This window comes from Mya arenaria, chromosome 1 (assembly GCF_026914265.1).
Source record: "Mya arenaria isolate MELC-2E11 chromosome 1, ASM2691426v1".
In the NCBI taxonomy this organism is placed as follows: Eukaryota; Metazoa; Mollusca; class Bivalvia; order Myida; family Myidae; genus Mya; species Mya arenaria.
The window spans coordinates 43,787,779-43,812,692 of NC_069122.1; the positions used below are offsets into that span (position 1 = coordinate 43,787,779).

The 24,914-nt window shown below is 35.4% G+C and overlaps 2 protein-coding genes and 1 long non-coding RNA gene across 4 annotated transcripts; all 3 read left to right on the plus strand.

Annotated features, from left to right (window-relative positions):
- The first annotated feature begins 2,130 nt into the window (after positions 1-2,130).
- On the plus strand, positions 2,131-10,731 carry LOC128233913 (uncharacterized). Of its 2 annotated transcripts, none has more exons than XM_052947832.1 (7): positions 2,131-2,624; positions 4,013-4,309; positions 4,737-4,777; positions 4,865-4,951; positions 5,153-5,203; positions 9,628-9,831; positions 10,212-10,731. In XM_052947832.1, the coding sequence occupies exons 1-7, from the start codon at positions 2,518-2,520 to the stop codon at positions 10,397-10,399; spliced, it is 975 nt and encodes a 324-aa protein (XP_052803792.1). In that variant the 5' UTR covers positions 2,131-2,517; the 3' UTR covers positions 10,400-10,731. The 2 variants fall into 2 exon arrangements, with proteins under 2 accessions (XP_052803792.1, XP_052803863.1); XM_052947903.1 differs by having other exon boundaries at positions 4,877-4,951.
- Positions 10,732-10,860: 129 nt separating this feature from the next.
- On the plus strand, positions 10,861-18,812 carry LOC128234034 (acyl-CoA-binding protein homolog). The gene is made up of 5 exons (XM_052948021.1): positions 10,861-10,994; positions 15,148-15,262; positions 15,492-15,554; positions 17,449-17,517; positions 18,169-18,812. The coding sequence occupies exons 1-5, from the start codon at positions 10,986-10,988 to the stop codon at positions 18,174-18,176; spliced, it is 264 nt and encodes an 87-aa protein (XP_052803981.1). The 5' UTR covers positions 10,861-10,985; the 3' UTR covers positions 18,177-18,812.
- Positions 18,813-22,724: 3,912 nt separating this feature from the next.
- Positions 22,725-24,273, plus strand: LOC128239935 (uncharacterized). The gene is made up of 3 exons (XR_008261969.1): positions 22,725-23,327; positions 23,713-23,810; positions 24,139-24,273. It is a non-coding gene; the product is annotated as an uncharacterized LOC128239935 (long non-coding RNA).
- Positions 24,274-24,914: the final 641 nt, after the last annotated feature.

The following is a 24,914-nucleotide window of genomic DNA, read 5'->3' on the forward strand; positions in this document are numbered from 1 at the left end:
AATGGCGTTCCTGTTGAATCGTTCCCAACGTCGACGATATGATCGCGCTCGGTCATCAGTGTGAAACAAGTTAAAGCGTAATTCGATCATCACTGAACACAAAATTGTTCCAATCACGCCTTCGAAGATGATTCAGAGCCAAGTGACGCCTTGCTCTTCGTTGACGTTCGGAAAGAATGGGTCCACAATAAGAGCGGTGGCAGCGAATTTGATAGTCTTTGGGACGTGTAGACACAGTCGTTCGGTGTATCGGTCTACCATGAGTTCTAACGATCCCGACAGCGGATGCTTGTGCCGTCAAAAAAGCGTTCGCGCAAATGACGTTGACGTATGTTTACCCTAGGTGCACCTGAGCGAGGTCGGTCATTTACCGTCCTGGTATTCCTAAATACTAAATAGTCTCACAAGACGCACACTAATCGATTTACTCAAATTTAACCGAGTTGGGAAAATATACTGTGAAACACCAGCATCGAGTTGGCCTAAAATCCAATGAAGCGGTTACAAAATGCAAAAAAAAAAAACGCCTGTATGTTAAGGGACAAGTTATAGGGATATGTTTTCGATTTCAACGATTGTTTTTTGACATATTTGTTATATTACAATATATTCATGGAACGTTTCTTTTGTCCTCGAGTTTAGAAAAAAAACACAAGAGCAATTAATGTAACTGAGACATTTTGTGCAATGACTGAAAAATGAAACCAACTGTTTTATGGGCTAAATAATATTCATAGTTCTATAAGATATGAACAAACGCAGAAAAAAAAACTGTTTCACCTAATTTTTTATCCCGAAATACTAACACCACGTCACCCGAGCCATCAACGCCGCTATCAAATAAAAAATCACTAAATCGCCTTGCTTTGTAATGTTAAGTGCAGGCTAAATTTGTAACCATCGAATTGGAATTACATATTGATATTGATTATGAATCATAAATGTAATTCGCAAGCAAGTTTTAAAACTAAATTAAGCATGCATAAAAAACGAACATTTCAAAAGCGGAATGATTTCATATATGGCACAACTCATTACTAACTATGCTACAGTCACAGATCCGCCGGGATTAGCTAAAGAACTTCAGCGAACACGTTATATATATATAACAAAAAAAAAAAGAAAATATCAACATTAAAGTTATGGAAGTCAGAACTACGCCGGGCTCCGTTCTTTTTCCTATCAAAGGCAGATTCCTAAGATTTCCGGTAATCAGGTGTATCGCAGGGGTCTGCGGCTTTCGCTCTCAGCTGTAACGTGTTTGTCGGGACCGCGCGTTGCCTTTGCTGTTTTCTCAACTCCAGGCGCTCGTGTACACGCCCCAAGGGTACCGCAGGATAAGCCTGCGAACGTACCTCGTATGTCAGAGACGGAAGTAGGACGGGTGCCGTATGTTTCCCATTCGATTTTTATATATTTAGACCGGCCCTCGTGAAGGACTCACATAATCGGAACACCTCGGCCAGTATCCAACAGAATCGACCATTGTCTCATTCAAACCTCCTCGGCCATTTTTCGTCGGAAACAACCTCGAATTTATGACGGTACATGAGTAGAAGTATTTCGTAGAAATAAAACGGTATTAATTAATTGTAGTGTTTTAACTTGTATTTATTATATCTAAGTTTAAACCGATTGCTAGTAAAGTGTATAATTGCATTTATAATTAAGATTCCCAAGAGTACAGTCATTAAATTTAACTGCTAAATTGAAAGTTCCACGTACGCGATCTACTTCCATCGATATACATTTGAAGTTGTTTTCGATGGAAAATGGCCGAGGATTTCTGAATGGCTATTGTCTTTCTCGAAGCTTGCCGGAGATGTCCGAGTTGTTACGATTGGGACTCGCGTGGACAACTATTAGAGGGGAATTCCGCCTCATAATATCGTTAGGCAACCGCATGAACATAACTTCCTGCTTTATCTTACGAATAATTAAAATGCCATAATCTTAAAATCGATGAGACAAACGTGATTTCTATTGTTTGGACATCTATATACAATGTTGATAATGTTTGCTATAACAAATTTATAATACTATATTAAATTTTAATGACTTTGACGGCTGTAAAAGTACACTCAATCATTACCAGGTATTCGGTAATGTCGAATGTGACAATGGTTCATATATATATTAATTGTTCGAAAACTTTTCGAAAGTGTTTTTCCCACTAAGACTGAATAGCTTGGTGATATGAAGGCTTAACAAACATGCTGCACTTGTTTAAAGTTGAAAATGATAACATAATATTCCAAAGAGATAACAAAAAATATACTCATTACGAATGCTAAATATGCGAGGATTTTCTTTTTATAAAATTGAATAATTTCTTTAAATCAATTTGCCACATTAATGTGACGGATAATTAATAAATGTGTTTTGGTGACAAAAGCTATGTGCTGTTGAGATCTTAAATAACATTTTGTTGTTTTGTTAACAACAACAACAACTACTACTACAACAACAACATCAACAGCAACAGCAGCAAGATCAACAAAGAAATACGAAACAAGTATGGAGTGTCCAATATGTTTGGACAGATTTACAAGACCAAGGGCGTTACCATGTCAACACACGCTTTGCTACGAATGTTTGAACCAGCTCATTCAAGGTGACAGAAGGTAATGAAGCAAGGCATAGTTTAGTATAGTATGTTGGGTGTTACACATTCGAGATCAGTCCGTATATTTCGTGGAAAATATAAATCAAAATATTCTAAATTGTATCACACACACGCACACGCCCACACGAACACGCCCACAACGCACGCACACATACACGCATGCACACACCCACGCCGCACGCACGCACACACACACACACACACACACACACACACACACACACACACACACACACACACACACACACACACACGCATACACACACACACATACGCACCTCACATACGCACGCACGCACATACACATATATATAAATGTATATATAATGTGTGATGCAATTTCGTGTGTTTTTATTTATATTTCTTGTTGTATGTGGTAATTCAGTTTGAGTTTTATATCGATATAGCTTTGTTATAAAAGCGTTTGTTCTGAATCGTTTAGAAATGGATGAGTCTGCAATGCTGAAATTATTACTGAATATTTCAAGAAAATATTTTCACAAACTGCACTATTAATTGCCAAATTAATTTAGGATGTCCTCTTCACAGTGGCTTGATGACAAAGGCTCATTAAAGTAATAAAATTCAACTAGACAAGGTATTTTGTTTGTAGGTTACGAAGAAGTTATAATTTTCAACGAGAAATGGTCTTTGTTAACATTTTCGACGGGCGAACATTCTTCAGTTGTTTTATATCACAGTATATATAGGGTATTTTTGAATTTTGTCAAATCTCATTTTATTTTTATGGCAATGTATTATATAGATGATATACATGTTCAAGTATGTATAAAATATAATTTTCGACTACTGGGATTGTCCCAGTATTTTTTATTGTATTATTAGTTTTGTTGATTATTACGTAAGCCTTTTATGTATCTCACTGGTATATGGCTGCAATTTTGTTTTTAAATGTGATCATTATTTGGACGCTTCGATTTCAATGACAGCTACAGGGACAAGCCCAATAGTTTAATAGTTTACGAGAACCCTAGCTGTCTAAAGCACAACGACCATTCGGAACTTCTTCTGTATTGAAATCAACCTCGGATGTATGCTGGTACATCTGTTGAAGTAGTTCGTATTTTTTTTAAATTATATCATTAATTAAATATAGTGTTTTAGAGTTGCATTTATTTATCGAAGTTTAAATTGATTGCCAGTGAAGTAAATTATTGCAAACAAAATTAAGATTCCCAAGAGTTAAGTCTTAAAGTTTAACTGCTAAATAAAATAACTACGCGATCTCCTTGCAGCGGACTTAAACGTACCACTTTTTGAGTATGTAAACCGTCCAAATACACCCGAGGTTGTTTTCGATAAAAATGGCCGATGAGTTCATTACTTATCCTTTCTGTTACGATTTTTACTGTTTTGTACTAACAGAGTGACATGCCCAGAATGCCGCGCTATGCATGATGTTCCAAGCGGCGGATTTCCTCCAAACGTCGCTATTCAAAGACTTCTAGATGCTGACCAACCACCGAATGTTCCACAGAGCAACCCTTCTGTACGTGTTTCGACGGTGCCGACAACACGACCTATCAGTTCGCGGATAATTACTATTGACCAAGATGTTGTGCTTCAACACATTGCAGCAGAAAGGCAATTCTATCAGGATATATCTCCTACCCCAGAAATGCCTGGTAATTTGCAATCCAACCGCCCGGAATACGTTCCAAGGTAACTGACCTAGATTGCATAACGATAATTATTTTTATGAAGAAATTTAGTAGAAACGTGGTCTCTGTAGTGCTGCATTTTAAAATGACCTAGTGACCTATCTTCTGACCCGACATGACCCATATTCAAGTATCTTTAGTGTTAACGAGACTTTTTGCACATTTTGACCAAGGTATCGACTTTTTACAATGGACTCATACATGATTAAGCATAACCTAGAGTTCAGAGTGACATACATATTTACTCAGTTTGATAAAGTTGGCGAGAAAATATTCCCTATTGACTTGTTGACGGACATTAAGCGATCACAATAGCTCACCTTGGGGACTGTTTATTCGATTGGGATTCAGCCAGGAGAGCGTTGGCACGCATTGGCCGTACTTCGGATATGAACATGGATGAATACATTACTATGATTTCTTTTCAGCGAAGGGGGGTGCTCAATTCAGTGTGTCAAAAATAACATTGGTATGTATGACAATAAATATGAAAAGTAACTGTATTATTCCTTCTTCTTTTTAATTATTTGTATACTCCTGTTCTGACTCCTCGTAGTTTTAATTTCAGAACGAATACGTTTTTCAATTCGACGACTTCTTGAGAAGTTCTTTCGTGATCACTACCAAGAGAATACAACTCGTGGTAAGTATTCCTTCGGGTGATTCTGCATTTCACCAAAATCTTTTCCCTCTTTAACAAATTTGGCACATCTCGACAATCAACCAAAATTATGTGCCGCTTGCGGTAGTCTTGTTTACAATTTAAATACAGCTTCTGTGCAAAAAAGTATGCAAGGCTGATACAATTCGACTGCCTTAATTAAGTGGTTTATTTCTTTTGCAGTGATTACCAGCGTAGTGTTTCTTGTCGTAACGTTTTCCAGATTCATTGCAAGTATGTATATGCGTTGCATGTAAATCCTACATCACTCATTATGTTCAGGGAGTATTCTACGTTAGCTAATCATCGTTGTCTTTAAATATTCAAACTATTCTTTAATTCAACGTTTATTTCTGAGAATGGTACGAATCGTTCATATTCTTTTTTTTTCTCATTTATTTTCAACATAAATCATATTTACATAATATATCAAAACATATATATATATGTTAAAACATCTCTGTGTTGTATTGAAAAATAATTTCTATCTCACACACACGCACGCACGTACGAACGCACACACACACACGCACGCACGCAAACACACACTCACACACACGCGCGCACACACACGCGCATACACACACACACACACTCAGAGTGATGTCCCTGTTTTGTTCAAACGAATACTTTATTCATATTCATGAGTAAAAAATAATAAGATATGCATTGTTTAGGCTAAATGTGTCTCTTATATATATATATATATATATATATATATATATATATATATATATATATATATATATATATATATATATATATATATATTAGTTATTTAGAATATCGAGTACTTCCCATTTTTTTCTGTGGGTTTCATACTTATCATTATTTAATGCTATTTGCTCTTCTATTTTGATTCTTAATATCAGATAATGCAAAAATACATCGAATGATAATTGTCTGTCATTACATTTTGATGAATTGATCGTTCATATTCTCACCGGGGATGAGCAAAAAAAGTCACGTGACCACAAATGCAAACGCCAGTAGTATTTTGGCTCGATTGATCGTCAATCAAGGTAAGTTTCTTATCGATATTTTTGTTATACGCGAGAGTTCGTTCAAATGACATAGCGCAAAAAAGAATGCATTGTTTTGTCTTTCGATCGGTGTATTGGTCACCTTTCATGTCTGCATAGTTTCCGAGAACACTTCGATACAAATTGTGTCCATAAATGCAAACGCACGTAGGTAGTGTTAAAATGTCACATATTTTGATAAATTGCCACATTTAATTCAAATGTTTGTTTTTCTGTTGTTCAATAATTGTTTTTAATTGCTTTATGAATACTTTGTGCGATGCAATATGTACAAAAATGCATTTTCTGAAGTATTTCAAATTTGGCAAACGTACGTAGTCTACCTAAAATGGCAAACGCACGTAGGCATCTTATAATAAGGAGCAAACGAATATTTCGTTAGCATTTAATTGAAGATATTTATCCGCTTTAATATTAAATATCCATCATAATGAAAGTTATATAAATTTATGATACGTAACAAATATTGACACGATATTATGCGGGAGTGTTGCGGGAAATATGAGTTCTCGAACAAACTCTCATCCGGCCATACTGGTGGTATACAGACTTATCTAACTTAACAATGCTTGTTAAATGTTTATTTCGAACATTTAGAACAGCTGTTGTAATGTCACATTTCAGGAACCACACGTTTGATACAAAGAGTCGGAGTACAGTACAGTACGGGACTGTTTTGATAAACAGAAATGCATTACAGAAGAGTGTGTGCTGGGAGCGGGCCAGACGTAACGATTCTAAGATGCTTGTAACAGATCGCATGGGGATAAACATTTAATTTGAACATAATTTAAACATCTTTAATGAACCTTTTATTTAACCATTCTTCATGTTGTGATGATAATACTGTCATGATAATTGTTAATGACAGATATTGTGATAATGATAACCATAAAATGAATTGCGATGATACAATGACAATGTATGCTCTACCCGGAACAATGTTTATATCACTGAAAATACTCTTTAAACTGTATGTATAAGTGCCGTTTTACAGAAATAAAGACATTATGATGGAAATATTCTTAATTTATTCTATAACTGTATATCTTAGATTAGTTTTATACATTGAATAAATTGATTGACAATAAAAGCGATCACAGATAATCAGATAAAATCAAAGATAAGTAATCAAATAACATAACGATTAATTAATAAACAATACTTTTGTTATGATCTGCCTGAGATTCTACCTTCTTCCACATCAGATAAGTTGACCTAAAAATTTGGCAAGGGCCAAGATAAAACAAGTACCAGTATGGAATTTATTTTTTTAATCGTCATCACACAATTACCTCCCTTGTAGACGACTGTCGTCTGTAGCATCATGGAAACATTGTCTCGTGGCAATTTTAAAAATCAAAATTGATTATTTCTCGCTTCAAATGGAGCAATAGAAAAGTTTTCGCGCTCCATTCAAGAATTAACGCTGTCCTCTTTTAAGAACTATAAATATTTAATCATAACATAAACATAATCCGAATCACTGCACGCATATCCATAACAACCACGAATTATTACAAATCTATACGCACATTATATTCTCTACGCACAAAAGATTTCCAGGTTTTTCCAGGATCATCACCGCTCGTGTAAGATAGGTTAATCCCACCCCTCTCGCAGGGTGTTTTGCGGAAACACGGTAAACCCCGCTTCCGCAATACACTCTATGTTCGGGCTGGGATGAACCTTGCACTCTCGGCCATGAAAGATACTTATTATCTAAAATTTGATGTTTTATTTGGTGTGTTTAATAACTTTTGCTTGCACAATCTACTTCTATGCCGATAACATTTCCCACATTCAGCGCACTGGTATGATTTCTCGCCAGTATGGCCGTCCATATGAGCCTTCAGGTCTATTTCTCCTCCATTGAAATCCCACACATGTCGCACGTATAACATGTCGTGCCATCTTCTCCTCGCCAATGCCTGTTCAGGTACGTATGTGTGGTGACCTCCTGCATGCATTTCGGGCACAGAAACTGCTTATTGGAACCATGTGTGGTGCACCTGTATAAATACACGTATGCCTTTAAAGGTATGCAATTAAAATACTTTAATTGCAATATTTTGGTAACTTTTAATAAAAACGCCTGAGCTTGTGACTGGTAGATAATTGCTTAATTATAGAATAATATAGAATAAAACAAGAATAATATAAGCATTTTTTAATACTAGAATACACTTACATATGGCGCGTCAAGCTCTCCGTTGTGTATAACTGTTTTTAACAGCGTGTAAATGCTTTTACACCGTCATTGCGGCGCTCATGCAATTTCAGCCCCCATGTCGTTTTCAACGCATTCCCACAAACGTGGCAAACAAATGACATCACTGAAACAGACACTGTCATTCATTAATTAAGCGCCACTTGATTTACTTCGCAAAATATATTACACAAATTGTAGTTTGTTAAAAGAATATCATCTGTAAAAGCATTTTCATAAAAATACGTCTCGCGCAAACAAACGCTTATTAATATTTTAAAAGATGGCTTATCTAGCTAAGTAAAATGACATAAAGCGTTTCACTTTCCCTTATGCGTATGACCGTAAGCATTATGATCATAATAATAATTAAATATAAATTCAAAAATCTTACAGCAATAGTTATGGATATAAAAAGTTTTAAAAGCTTTCGACATATACGATAACTCATTTTTATTATTATATAAGATGCCTACGTGCGTATGTCATTTTTGGTAGACTACGTGCGTTTGCCTTATGAAAATGCCAACGTGCTTTTGCCAAATTTAAATTCTTCAGAAAATGAATTTGTTTGTGCAAATTGCATCGCACAGAATATTCATAAAACAAATAAAAACCATTATTGAACAACTGAAAGTCAAAACAATTGAAAAAATGTGGCAATTTATCTTAATATTTGACATTTTAACACTACCTACGTGCGTTTGCATTCATGGACACAATTTGTATCGAAGTGTTCTCGAAAACTATTCAGACATGAATGGTGACCAATACACCGATCGAAAGACAAAACAATGCATTCTTTTTTTGCGCTATGTCATTTGAACGAACTCTCGCGTATAACAAAAATATCGATAAGAAACTTACCTTGATTGACGATCAATCGAGCCAAAATACTACTGGCGTTTGCATTTGTGGTCACGTGACTTTGTTTGCTCAGCCCCGGTGATTCTTATATTTTCCAAAACACTTACAACGAATATTTGTTTGTTTTTTTAAATTGGGACGTTTGAATAACAAATTTGTTAAAAGTGTGTATGTTGGCATGCCATGTTTAGAAAATATTGTTTGAATGTTCTCAAAAAATTAAAAAGTTCCGGAAGACATAATCGCACATTTTCGGAAAGCTTTTGAATTGAAGCAGTCGGTAGGCTAGGTCTCGAATTTAGGAGCGAGTTAATAACGTTGAAATATGCAAATAACTTACCTGATTTGTACTATTTTGTCCTACGTCCTGTGTGTACATGTACGTTACCATTTGTGTGTCACGTAACAAAATTGTTTCCCGACACTGTAACTTATCGTCACTAATCGTATAGAAAAAATATAAACGTAATTGGTGGGAAAGAATATAGAATAGCACATATATATATTTGGTGTTAAAATGGTACATTCAACTCCTACAGGTTCGGTGAAACTAGCCTCCAGCTGTGATAAAGAACAGGACGTTGCCGTCTACTTGTTTGTGAAAAGCATTCTCGGGTTTCTGTTTTGGATTGCAATTCTGGTTCTTGGTTACAAAGGGGAGATTACAAACGCAATCAAGAATCCATGTTTTGAAATTTACAGCATTTTGAATGCGTTGTTTTCGTTCATCTGGCTTATAGTTGGTAAGTTATTTACACCTGACCATGTCAAATGATCAAACAAATGGTAAAATCAATATGAGGATTATTCAATAAGAGAAGTGTATTACACATGAATGATATTGTGTTCATTAAAAGTCAATGCATGCAAGCTGCATTTATGGGCCCATAAACTTTTTCTTTGCATGTAATTATTGAGCTTTATAGATTTACTTAAGCACCGCAAGATTTAATGTAATTATAATTGTCAATGCTTCATTTTAAATCTGACAAGTGTATATTCCATTGCATTGATTAATGCATGTCGTAGATGCAGTAACGCAATTATAAAATAACGAAATAATGTATATTCTCCCACGTAATTGTATTTACTCATTTATTTACACATTTCATTGTTTTATTAGGCAGCGCTTGGTGCTTCGGAAACTACACAGAAATCAAAGAATATTGCCCTCTGCTAGAATACAACTGGAACTATCATTTCATCAATTTTGCATTGTTTTTGACTGCAGTCGACTGGATTATCCTAGCGTGTTTTCTATTTTACGCATTGTACACGTTGTGTGACGACCCTCAAACCGAGATAAGTTGAGCGTGAGCTCGAAAATAAGTCACGAATGACAGTAGATCTGGATAGCTTACTTTTCGTTTTGTTGTTTTTGCAACCGTTAATTCGATTGTATTTGATAGAATTCTATATTTGGAACAAGTTTATATAAAATGTTCAGTTTATTTTGCGTACCTAGGTTTGTTTGTTCACGAGTCTTTCAAAATTGTACGTCACCGGGTCTGTATATTCAGATAGCTATAAGATATCCTTAACAAATGTTTTTGGAAAAAACACGCTTATTTATTTGCTTTCTTAGTAAGATGTAAATTGATGTTGTTTTGTAGACTCCTCTATTCATCTGTACACAGCGTAATATAATATGCTATAGTATATACAAAATATCTATTCATTATTTAATTAACAAAATAGATAAGTAGTGGAGGTTTTATTTGATTTTTACGATGATGATCTAGAAAGGGGAGTAACCGATGCATCGAGTTTGTGTAGCCGTTCCGCATTTTGAGAACACATGTACATAATTTACCTCCCTTCATCGTTCTTGCATTCCGAAGTTGGTGGGTGTGTGTTGTGTTAAAAATTTAACGAATCCAGGTTTTAGAAGTCTACAATGTCTGCAGTAAGGATCTTTTATAAATAAATATAATATATTTAATCCTGAACATTGTTTTAAATTGTACTTGTTGGATATTTTTACAACGCTCGTTACGATGTCGCCATCAGTAATTTGGTCACGAAAACTAATGACGATACAAAGTTTATTGCCAACTTTGTATTTCGAGGTCAGATACAACTGACTAATTAAATTTTCTATATATTCTATATATTCTATAGTCAATTCACCAATTTACACGAAAGATTAAACTGTTTCTAGTGCTTCATGACCACAAAAACCATATTTCACAAGAATTTATATTGATTTATTCGAATATCACGGGATTTTTCACAGTAGTATTGAAGATAATTGTCATGTGTCATCATACTGAGCACTCATATTCAAGTATTTATTAACAAATTAAAGACCAATGAGTGAATAAATAAAAAAAAAAGTTAATTACATTATAAATCATGGACCGTAAGTTTCTGAAGATGGTCCAGAATGTCCCTAAATACGGTCCATAATGTCCCTAAATCTGGTCCGTAATGTCCATGGTCCGTTATGTCTGTGACCCTCTGAGATGTTTACTAACCACAAACTCTATCCCTGTTGCCTGGACGAAGAGTTTTGTATGTCCACTGATTAAAAAGGGTGATTCCAGCAACCCAGCAAACTATCGACCTATCTCATTTATGCACTGGTCAGTTGTTACCACGCCCCCCCCCCCCGGTCCGGGGCTATACCGGGATAGCAAGGAAAAAGGGCTGTGTTTTTACCTTTTGGTTGGCCCTGCAGTGCCAGGTGAATGCGGTGGTTTTGTCTTTGCGCAAAATATAGCGGGGAATGGGCCTAACCTAGGGTCCCTGGGTGCGGGGGCATTTGGCGGGGGCAGGGCTGGGATTTTACCCGGGGTTGGCTGGACCAAAAGTCCCCGCTATTCCCCGGACCTGGGGGGGGGGGGCTGTGGTTTATACAATTGACTGGTGCATTGCATGTATTTTATGCAAATCATTAGAACACATTATTGCCTCAAATCTCTCTGCACGTTTGACCGAACACAATATTCTCTATGACCTACAACATGGTTTTCGAGAAAAGCGCTCATGTGAAACTCAACTTATTGAGCTGACCGACAATCTTGTAAGAATCACTTCCTCAGGCAATCAAACAGACTTAATTCTCTTGGACCTCAGCAAAGCTTTTGACAAGGTAAATCATCTTAAACTTCTCTTCAAACTACAGGATTATGGTGTTTGTCCACAGGTTCTCAAGTGGTCTGAGGCATTTCTCCTTCATGGAAGTCAGACAGTAGTTTGGATGGTGATCATTCTGAAGAAGTACCCGTAACATCTGGTGTACCTCAGGGCTTTGTACGGGGTCCCTTGTTTTTCCTAATTTATATTAATAACCTCCCTTCTAGTATGAAATGACAAGTTCAACTTTTTGCCAATGATACTGCTGTCTATTTTACCATCAATTCTCCCTCTGACTGTGCTATCCTTCAAAATGACCTCAAACAACTGGAATTATGGGAAAGTAATTGGGATATGGAGTTTAATCCCTCCAAGTGTCAAGATCTGCACATAACAAGGAATAAGCATATCACCAGAAACCCATATATATATTCCATGGCCAGATCCTAGAGCCAGTCTCAAGTGCTAAATATCTTGGTGTTGATATAACAGCAGATCTCAGCTGGAACACTCATATTTCAAGAATTACCACCAATGGAAATAATACTCTCAACTTCATTAAAAGAAATATAAAAATAAAAACAGAAAGTGTCAGGACTTTAGCTTACAAAACCCTTGTCTGTCCACAGTGAGAATATGCAAGCACAATCAGGGCTTGAATTTAACTTTCTTTGATACTCGCAATTTTTGAGAGTGATTAAATTTTCAACTCACAAAATCAGACACTCGCTTGAATGTTTTGAGGGCAAACTTTTGTGTTTGCTAGGAAAAGGTATATTGTATGAAAAACAATGGTTTAAGGAATAGTGTAATTGTTTTAATGAATACCGGTAATCATGTAATTGTTCTTTAAACGATATCATTATATATGTTACACTGACAATACATTCTGAGGAAGTCTGATCAGACGAGAATTAGTCTGTGCAAAATATTTTCAAAACGTTCCTTCCGTCATCTGTGCTGAGGGTCAATTAAATGTTCAACTTCCTCTTCCACATTGAAACAGTTTTAACAAACAGATTATTTCATTTTGGCTTCTTTTTTTGGAACTAATCATTGCCATCATTGGTGAATTTAAAATCAACAGGCGTAAAAGAACTTATCGTTTCTTTGCTAGCCATCATTATACAGACTGTGTCTCGAAACAAATTTTGCTAGAAACAACCCCGGGTAAAATCCCAGCCCTGCCCCCGCACCCAGGGACCCTAGGTTAGGCCCATTCCCTGCCTGTGCGCATAACGTTAATCAACGTCATCAGTTTCTCTGTGTTTATCGAAAAATGAAAGTAGGCATTTCTTAAATTAGTTTTATATCGATTGTGATCACTGATTATGTTCATGTCTATTTCAAGGATTGCAACTTTTGAACTTGCAAATTTTTGCGAGTGTCTTTAAATTCAACTCGCATTTTCCAACTTTGGCTTGCATTTTGCGAGTGTGCGAGTGGTAAATTCAAGCCCTGACAATTTGGCACCCATACACAAAATCAAACACCAATTAAAGGCAATAAAATTGAAAAGTTTCAACGTCTGGTTATTCGTTGGGTGAAACATGACTTCTTTCCTCTCTCCAGTGTTACAAACATGCAGGAAAGTCTTGGTTGGCACTCACTTGAACAACGTAGACTAGATTCATGACTTGTAATGTTTTACAACATATACCATCATCATGTTATAATAACGCTGCCATGTTATATTCAAACACCAATGAGGTAAACCAGACTAATGCACCCACTATGTTTCAGACAAATTCAATTAAAAACTGACTATCACAAGTTTTTATTCTATTCTCACTCAGTTATACTTTGGAACAGTTTGCCAAATCATATTTTCACTATCCCCACCCCTGACACATTCAAGATGGCTGGGGTAACCATTAAGCATTAGATAAGCGAGCAATGTTTTTTATCTTTTACCAGTTCACCAATCACTTATTTATGTTACTTAAATTGTGTTTTCTTTTATACCCCAGTTCTCACTTTTCTGATGTTGACTTGCTTCATCAGTGTTTTTTTTTCACTAACAAGCCGGCGTGCACCATTCATGTCAGTAACACTCAGAAGATGAGTTGATATTAAACAGAGATAGATAGATAGTATAACCATGCATCATTTAACTGTCATGTTTCAATTAAAATAAATAAGGCATGCCAAACAATGAGCAAGCACTTCCCAATATGTGTACTTAGCCCTTACCCTAATTAATTTTTTTTAGCACCTTTCTAGCATACATGCCGGCGGGGGAAAATCCCCCAGAATTTTAATCATTTCCCCGGTCTCCCGGTGGGAATTAAAATCCCCCCCCCCCCCAATTTTTTTTTATAACAGGCAATAATGACAAAGTCAAACCACAGTATGTGAGTGAAACTGAATGTAAACAAACAACTGCTTACTCCACCAGGGAGAAATGACTGTATAAATTAAAATGAATATTTTAAAAAAGGTTTGATAAATGCCAAAATGAAACTTTTACAATACAATAATATTATATATATGTGAATACATTATTCCTACTTGGTTCTAAAAATACTTTGAAATTTCGCCAACTAAGACCTCCTAAAAAATCTCCCTGAATACTACCAAAATCCCCCTGAATTTTCAGCCTTTCGAAAACAAATCCCCTCGAAAAACAAATCCCCTGGAATGGTCTCCGGAAATATAGCAGGTATGTTCTAGTGTTCCTGTAGCAGTGGGTTCAAGCCTAGCTCAGACAGGAGTGACTTTGACTGGACCCACACTTTGACTACACAACGGAAATCATTCGATATAATTGACTGTATGATTCCATGACGGAACTCCGCATCTGATGAAGTGCCACTGTTGAAATTGGAAACATAACCAGTGATGTCATGCATGTGAACAATAGCACATAATTTTGAGCTCGACTTTTCAAGGAAAAAGGAGGACTATACTACTTGCGTCAACATTTGAGGGTAGTTATTTATAAATGAACATTTTTATGGACTTGATCATATATTTTATAGGAATTTGAAAAGGCCGCTGCTGATGTGAAGAAGCTGAAGGCAAAGCCTACAGATGCCGAGCTGCTAGATCTGTATGCACTGTTTAAACAGGCATCTGTGGGAGATGTTAATACAGGTGATTCAATCTTTGATATGGTGTGAAAAGAATGACATCAATTTATGAAGTCCCATGCTTTATTAAATGAATTTTTTTTACAAAAAATATTATTTATTTCTCTTGAAAAATGAAAAAGAAATGTATAAGTAATAATTAAAAAAAATCCTTATTCCTTATTTTATCCCAATTTTTGAATTGGTATTATAGTGAATTATTAATAACTAGCCAGTGGTTTAATTGTTTCCAGAACGTCCTGGTATGTTGGATTTCAAGGGCAAGGCTAAGTGGGATGCTTGGAGTGCTAAGAAAGGTAATACTTTGTTTAATGCTAAAATTCAAATAGTTTGGTGTATTAATTAATATACCAGTCCAAATTTATTTCATTGCTTCAAATACTTGTCCACTTTAGTAATATACAGGTCCAAACTCATTTTATTGCTTCAAATATGTGTTCATCTTCAAGTGGACGTTATACAGTTGGCATTCGTATTCTGCAAAAACTAAAATATCAAAATTGGGTTATTCTGATACAGTTTTTCAGATTATATATATTATTATTATATGTGGCATCATCTGTGAAGATGAATTCTGTTTAGGTATCCAGTTGGAAACAACAAGAACAACAAAAGCAAAGTGTAACCTAGTGATAGGATTACAAAATAATCTTATTGCAGTGTGTTCAATTAAATTAAAGAACCTGTTTGAAAACATGTAAAAATTTCTATGATTACCTACGTAAGAGTCACCAAACCTTCGCAAAACCGAACACATTACTGATTTTGATGACAATCCAAATAATATTTTTAAACAAAACAAAATGTAGTTTTTTCACCAGCTTCACCTGACTGTGTTTGCATACGTCGTCACCACACCTGTTTACAAATATAAGGGGTCTGAGTCAAAATCAAGGAGTACAGTCCCACGGTTAGCTCAATCGGTAGAGCGTTGGACTCTGAATTTGACAACCCGGGTTCGATTCCCGGGCGGACCATGTCACTTCTGTTGTGATTGGTTATGAAATCCTTTCTACAACCATTCACACTGTACCACTGCCCCTGGCATGTACATGTACATAAGTTGTCAGTTCCTTGCAGAGGTGAAAGCGCCTAGTACTGGTTTTGCCCAGGATAGGTGTGCGGTGGTTTAACTGTCACTCTGGGACCCTTCAATGTGCTCATGCCAGGACCCGGAGTATAAACTACTAACACCACCATCAAGGAGTACAGCATGCTCAGAGATTTAAATATCAAAGTGAAAACTTACAATGATATTAATTATAAAATGATATTTATCGTAACTATCTCCTGTGATATCTTAACAAGCTGCCAACATAAATCATATTTGAGTCAAGGCCTTAATTTTGACGTCTCGGACTGCACTCTCATGTCGAACCCTGAATATCAGTATGCATATATACATTCCATGATTACAATGTTTATGCATACAGTTGCTGTGATGATGTTCACTATAGCAAGTAATGAAACAACAAAACAATATGGCTGATGGTATTAGTGTGAAGCTAGTTCATATAACTCACTATTCACTAAAATCTATCTATTAAGTCTACTCTCTCACAGATGCTCGTTTTGACAACTTTTTATTGTCTTTGCCTTGGAATGAGCTATTTTTGGGAAAATATCTGGGGACAAGTGATATAAGACTGCTGATAAAGAGCAGATTGCAAATTTCATTTTTTACATTTAAAAATTGATGTTTTATGGCTGAAAGCGTTACCTATGCTTTAAGAAAAATAATTTTTTCAGCAGTTTACCAAACAATTGAGATCTGTTCTATTGTGAGTTATCTTATTTGACTGTATTGAAGGCACTGATTCCAAAATGGGCTAATTCTGAGGGCTATTCCATTTAAACATATAACCCTTGGGGGGGGAAGGCACTTTTAAATTATGCCACCCCCCTACAGAAGCAAATTTACCCTAGATGGGTCCAAATTAGGGACAAAGGGCACTGTCCTATATACCATTTTAATAAATGCCCCCCCCCCCCCCCGTGGGTTATATGTTTTACTGGAATGGCCCTGAGACAAAAAACTTTAAAAGGTCATAGCTATCAATTTATGAGAGTACAGCTTTAAGGCCCTTCTTATCGTGTTCATCATTCTGAAAACAAAACAACACTAGACACTTGTTTGCATGCACTTGCAGTTTCCTTGTTTATATCATTATCAGTCTGGTTTGTTTATAGGGCTATCTAAGGAAGATGCTGAAAAGGCCTACGTTGATTTAGCAAAAAGGCTGGGAGAGCAGTATGGTTGTAAGTATTAAACAAGTATCTCCTTAAAATGAATGTGTTGGTGTTATAAGAAAATTGTTATATCATGCAGACCGTAATTATTTAAGACAATGTATTATTTAGTACTATCATTTTTAGTCACTTGTGTATAAGCAAGGCATACATATAGGGATGATGGTGTCTGTTGGCGTTGCCCATGCCATAACACTTTCATTTCTGCTCTCTTAACTTTTTATTTGTTGTCCAATCCATTCAATTCTTGGTCACAATGTTTATTTGCATAATATTGATAATTAGCCTGATCACACCATTGACTTAGAGTTTTGGCTCTTTATTTGTCAAATTTCAACCAGATTAACTTTGCTTTCTAACTTGAGCATTTATTATACAAACAAAAATATTTATAGAACATAAGGGAATGAATATTATAAAAGTAAGTGATTTTGTTGACATAATAGAAAAAATGAGATACATCAACATTTAAATAAATATGTTTTAGCACAAGATATACTCATACATTTTTGTAGCAGAAAACAAGTGTCATGATGCTTGCATGATCAACATATAATATACATGTGATTCAATATGACTGTACGCTAATGTTGAGCTGTCTTTATCAGAGTAATGCTGATATCAAAGTTTATTCTCTGACACGATCTGTTTTATTTTCAGTGGAATAGGATCGAGTGGACCAGAAAAGAAATTCCATTTTTTAGTCATGTTAGCTCTTACAGGGAAATCAATGTGCTTCAATGTAATTCCGTATTCCATATATAACTCTTGCCTTTATCTATTATCAATTTATGTATACATGTTTAACCATGTGATTTTACATAAGGAGTAATTTTATAGGTTATATTTTACAATTATGTTGATTCTGTTTTGTATTTATTTATTGCATTTATTGCATACTTATAATTCGATTGTATAATGCAATATCCATCATGTATAGCTGGCCAAGACATGAACAAGTCTATTTATTAAATGAATTCATATTTTTGCGGTTAAATTGTTATACAAGTTTGATCTTCTGTAAACAAGACTGCCATCAATACAAGAATAAATTTTATATTTAAAATGCCTCAATTTTTCTTTAATTCTAAAGATTTCCCATTTGTTTCACACTGACCTGACTTATGGGGCAACATGGACATTTTCTTATTCTTGAACAGTACATTGTACTTAAAGGTTGTGTTCAAATTGTATGTCTGTGTTCTTAGAATTGCAGAGAAATAATACAGTTTTCTTCTTGTTTCTTGTGTGCTCAATATTCTACTTGTTTATACAATCAAAAAAATAAATATCTTAAACCTGTACTGGCTGTTTTGTGAGTGAATACTAGATAATTATATTGTTTTTGGCATAGTTGTCCTGGAATGTTCACCGGCATGTGAAGTGCACCCCGGGTTTTGTGTGTGACATTATCCATTAAGTTCAGAGTAAAGGTCCTTGAATAAGTTAAAAAGCCAAAAGAGAATGCAAACTTCTGACACGTGCACCTCCAAAAGTACATCAGCCAGAGTCCTGGAACTTGACATAAATTGTGCAGCATTTGAAAGTGTGCGCCTGGGATTTTGTGTGTTGCTTCGCAGAGCTATGGCCCTTCTAGTCAAGCATTTTTGGATTCAAAAGTTTGCCTATTCATTAGGCAATTGCATGTCCAATTTTTGTTGAAATGAAGTACAAAATTAAACACTGCAATGACTTAATCTTAAATGAAGTTTTGATCATTAATTTTACATACTGTTAGTCTGCATACAATCTCTCAAACAGTACCAAAATGATATAGGGAATGTGCATTAAAATTGTGCATGTTGATTTAATAAAATGGGTAGTGAGATACAACCCAGGGGCGTACCTAGGCAATGGCATACTCCAGTACGCCTAGGCGTACAAATGAATAAAGGTTCCCGCGAAATGTCCAGCAAAAAAAAAGTCCCACGTCAGAGATATCGGTCCCGCTCCAACCCCATTATTCATATTGGAACCAGAATATAGAAATACCGTTTTTCACCGCTCTCAAGTGTACGGGCATGCATTTCAAAATGCTTCAAGAACGCCCCTGCAACCGTGTTTATTCTTTGGAAATTACTGGTCCAAATTTAACCCCAACTTAAACTAGAGCTACCACAGATGTAATAAATACTTCCAGATTAAATGACATGTTTTGAAATTAACAGCAGGAGCACATGTTTGTAATAAAACTGACTAACATTCCTATGAAGTTTCATGAATGTAGGTGCAATACTTTTCTTGAATGTTATGTAACACTTTCTTAACATTTTTTACTAAGCCAATCTAAAGCGAGTGTGAGATTGACTGAAATGTGCTTTATATTTTAGGGTAAAACTTTTTGATCAACATCTCTGTGAAGGTGCAATTGAAGCTGTATGCAACAAATGCATATTCTGTATATACTGTCCAAAGATATATCTACTTATGAAGTATGCACTTAATTGTGAAGCTAATGATTTAGGAAGGTAAGATTTGATTTCAGAGAGCATAATCCCTTCTTTTTTAACTAGGGGAAAAATTAAAGAAGGCTGTTACTGTCACTCTCATCCTGGTATTCCAGCTTTCAGGGGTTTACACTGTGTCGAGGAAAAGGGCATAAAAACTTTTGGGAGAAAACAGCCCTTGTAAGAGGATATTATGTTTAATTTGGAAACAACCGCATGCTATCATGTACGTTTTAAGTTTGAAAGATACATGGGACAATAACTGATCTTATCAGGTAGAGTAAAAATTTACGGGTTTTGTATAAAGTTTTGAGTGCAAGCTACTTATCATGCTCTTATCTTTATAACCACTTGTGATTGAGTGAGTCAGAGCTATCTGGTGGACAAATAATCTATTTCTTTTTATTGCATCACTGTCAGATCCTACATTCAATGTTGAATTTCGATAACTGGTGACCCCATACATGCTGATTAAAAAGACATGAGCACCAAATGACCTAAATCCCATAACATAACTTTTCTTCTTTTTATTCAACCGAATGCTCAAACATGAACTAACCCCTTGACATCTTTAAATTGCCCAAAACTTTATTTTTACTTTCAATTTCATACATTTTTTGCTTAAATATATCACAAAGACATGGGCTACTACGCATCCAAACTCCATAAAACTAGAGCTGTCACAGGAATTACAAATACCTCTGAGTGCCGCCTGGACACTGAAATAACAAACTATTTCTTTGTACACTGCATTTTCACTTATCATGCTTAAACAATGTGTGTTGTTTTATTAAAATCCATTGAGTAATTTAGAAATTACGCTGCTGACAAAAAAGTTATAAAGGGTAATAATTTTGTAGTTAGCCAAAATAGAATTATGGGTCTTGTACACTGCACTTCCTCTCATTGTGCTTCACCATCATATGAAGTTTAATTAAATTCCTCCTTAAGTTTTCAAGTAATGCTCAAGGAAAAGTAAAAAAGGGCAATAACTCTGTAATTAGCTGGAATAGTGTTTTGGTTATTGTACACTACACTCCCTTTTATAATGCTTTACCATTGTATGAAGTTGAATTAAATTCCATGCAATAGTTTAAGTTATACATTAAAAAGGTATTAAAGTTATGGTCTTTGACCTCCTCTCATTGTGTTTTATCATCGTATGGCATTAAAATAAATTCCATCCAGTAGTTTTCAAAATATGCTCTGAACAGGAAAAATTGCACCAGATCTAAAAAAAAGACTGGCCGACCACAGAGTGACTCCAATAAACCCCCCTTCTTTGTTGTCGGTATATATATATTATATATATACATTTGTAAGATACTTTGAACCTTGTAGTGTGTTGGAGGGGGTGGCATCAGGCTGTAGTTAAAAATTCATCCGTTAAAATTACATTTTTGAGCACACATGTCTGGGCAACTGTTCATGGGATTTATTTACCATTTCATCATTGTTCTCGGGATTAACTGCAACAATTTGATTATATGACATCACTTTTGATTCAATTGAACCAAAAAAAATTGACCCAAACAATTTGTTACAATGCTGGGAATATAAGTATCTTATCATGTGTTTCCGTTACGGATAGAAAAATCTGACCCAAGGGCACGCGCGTAAGCCGGTATTTTTTCTTGCATATCTAAAATTATCAATTTGTGGAAAAATTGACGTGGAAAACAAGCTTTAGTACATTTCACCAAAAAGCGTGTGCGAAGTTGTTGACTGACGTCATAATATTATATACGTTATATATTTGATTGCGTTTTATTGAAATGGCATTATTTACTCTTAAACCATACAATAAAAGAAATCAGAAGTGGCGCGTTGTTGTGCGTGACTCATCTTACAGGGGGGTTAATGTAGGGTGGCTGTTTCAAGCACTGCCCTTCCCTAAATTTGCCACCAACTTCCACCAAATGCCACCCAAATCCATGGCAAATGGGTGGCACTTGGTGGAAAATGGGTGGCACTTGGTGGAATATCAAGAATTCCACCAACTGCCATGAAATTTCCACCCAACTGGAGGTGGCAGTTGGTGTAAAATTGAACTCAGTTTTTTTTTCATGTGGCACTTGGTGAAAAAGTTGGACTTAGTTAATTTTTCATATGGCAGTTGGTGAAAAAATGAACTTAGTTAATTTTTTGGGTGGCATTTGGTGAAAAAAGACTTAGAAAATCTCAAGAGTTCTGTAAAATGGAACCATTACTTATCATGATGGAATAATAATAGAATTTACGACAGTTGCTGTTCATGCTGCTGTTTTAGCATCATTACATATGCTACTATTTAAAACTAACTGGTAATGTTGCTCAGGTTATACTGATGATGATTACGATGTTGGTGGTTCTATTGATGATGATTATGATGTTGGTGGTTCTATTGATGATGATTATGATGTTGGTGGTTCTATTGATAATGATTATGATGGTGGTGGTGGTGGTGGTGGTAATTATGATGATGATGATGATGATGATGATGATGATTGTGGTGGTGGTGGTGGTGGTTGATTTTGACAATTGTGTTGTTGTTGGTAGTTCATTGTGGTGTTGGTGAATATGATTGTGGTGGTATTGGTGATTATGATGATTGTGGTGGTGGTGATAGTGATCATGATGATTGTGGTGGTGGTGACAACAACAACAACATGTTGTTGTTGTTGATGATGATGATGATGATGATGATGATGATGGTGGTGGTGGTGGTGGTGGTGGTGGTGGTGGTGGTGGTGGTGATGATGATGATGATGATGATGATGATGATGATGATGATGATGATGACAACAACAACAATGTGATGGTGATTATCATGATCATGATAATGATGAGTTAAACTAAGTTTTCTGTGTACATGTGCTCTGTTGCTATTTCCCCAAAGGTACAGGGATGCATTAATGTTTGATTTAAACTCGGAATGACCTCTCTGCTGGAAAATCTCCTCAAAATATTTGAATCTTCTGACAGTTACTAGCATTAATTTTGTGGAACTTTGAATAGTGAGAAAAAAATTTGTGCAGTTTTGTTTAATAAAATGGATTGATTATAAGGTAACTGTTTTTTTTTATCATATTAACATCCAAAAAAGATCATGACTTATCATTTTATTTTATTTTTACACATATTAGGCTCTTTGTCTTTGTTTAAAGTTTGACTAAGAGATAAGCTTTATGCATGTACTGTCAAGTATGTTTCACTTTATTCCAAAATAATTGACAAATACTCAGTCAAGCAATGTACTAAGTTTAAAAATTATCATTCAATTTGTACAATGAAGTTGAAGATGTATAAAGAAATGTTATACACATTTTTTCCAGACAAAACCCCCCCCATAAGGATGACAATGTACTTGGACAAGATTCTAAGACCTTTTTGGTAAATATTTGAATATTACAATAACTTAAATGAAGACTGACCTCATAGTTTTATCATATTTTATTAGCTTATACTTATTTAAAAGTGCTAAGTGCTATGAAGGGTGAGATAAACAATATTACCGGGTAAATGCCAGTCAAGAAAAGATGTAGAAGATGTATATGATCTAAAGGGTGTGTGTGTTTTTAAGAAAAATCGTTATTGGTATTGACAAAGCCTTGGTGTAATTCATGTTGTTGGCTGCATGATTTTGAAAAAATAAAGATATTAAAGTGAATCTTGGTGTACACATGTTTCCAAAGACATTTGTAGAACAAATAACATTCTTCTGTGAGGCAAACCCTGTTATATTGAACAGATTTATTAAAATGATCACTTTTTTCAGAAAGAAATATGAATAGGGGACTTCTATAGCAGAAGAAGTATAGCCAAACTTGCAGAAAACAACAACCGAATGACTGCATCACTAAAGAAAAGAAACAGGTTATTGACATTTCAATATTCAAAATACCAAAACCGGTAGTTAAATTAACTTTTTACCTGTATTGTCATTGCTAATACAACAGACAAGTGCTCTTGTAAAACATATTTGCAATGATTCAATGTATGAGGCTGAATTCTATAATTAGTTATGGTATATCATTTTGTTGTTATACTTGGTATTAATCTGGCTAGGCCCAAAGCTGAAGAAACTTATTTAAGATGTTTTTAATGTTGTCATTTTATTTATGCATCTAATTTTGAAATATATTTTGAATAATGATAGCTAAAATGAAACCTCCAAAATAAATAATACTAAAACTGTTTTCAGGATTTCTCCAAATGTAGAAATGCAGACAGCTCTTCACCATCAACTGTGATCCTTTGTAATTTTGTGTACATATGAAACTAAATGACTGCAAAGAAATGTTTTTTGTTGTTCTTAGGTTGTTGTATGCATACTTCATAAATCCCATGATTTTATTTCCACCAAGTGCCACGTAATTTCCACCAACTGCCACATTGGCATGGCATTTGGTGAAAAAAGATCAAAGAAACTGAACGTGGCATTTGATGGAAAATTGTTCCAATACTCCACCAACTGCCACCTTGGGGTGGCATTTGGTGAAAAATTTGCCACCAACTGCCACGTGGCATTTGGTGGAAAACGTTCCAATACTCCACCAACTGCCACGTTGGGGTGGCATTTGGTGAAAAAATTTGCCACGTGGCATTTGGTGGAAAACGTTCCAATACTCCACCAAGTGCCACGTTGGGGTGGCATTTGGTGAAAAAAATTGCCACGTGGCATTTGGTGGAAAATGTTCCAATACTCCACCAAGTGCCACGTTGGGGTGGCATTTGGTGGAAAATGGTGAAAAATTAGATCAAAGTCCCATTTTATTCTGTTTTTCATCGTTTTACACCAAGTGCCACCCGTTCCAATACTCCACCAACTGCCACCCATTTTCCACATCCAATTCGTGGCAAATTTAGGGAAGGGTGGTCACATGAGGGGACACACACGTTCGGTATGTAAGAAAAACAGATCTGGTGACTTAGTCAGGCATGATGGCTCATTCACATAACTTAAGGGTTTATTGTTTT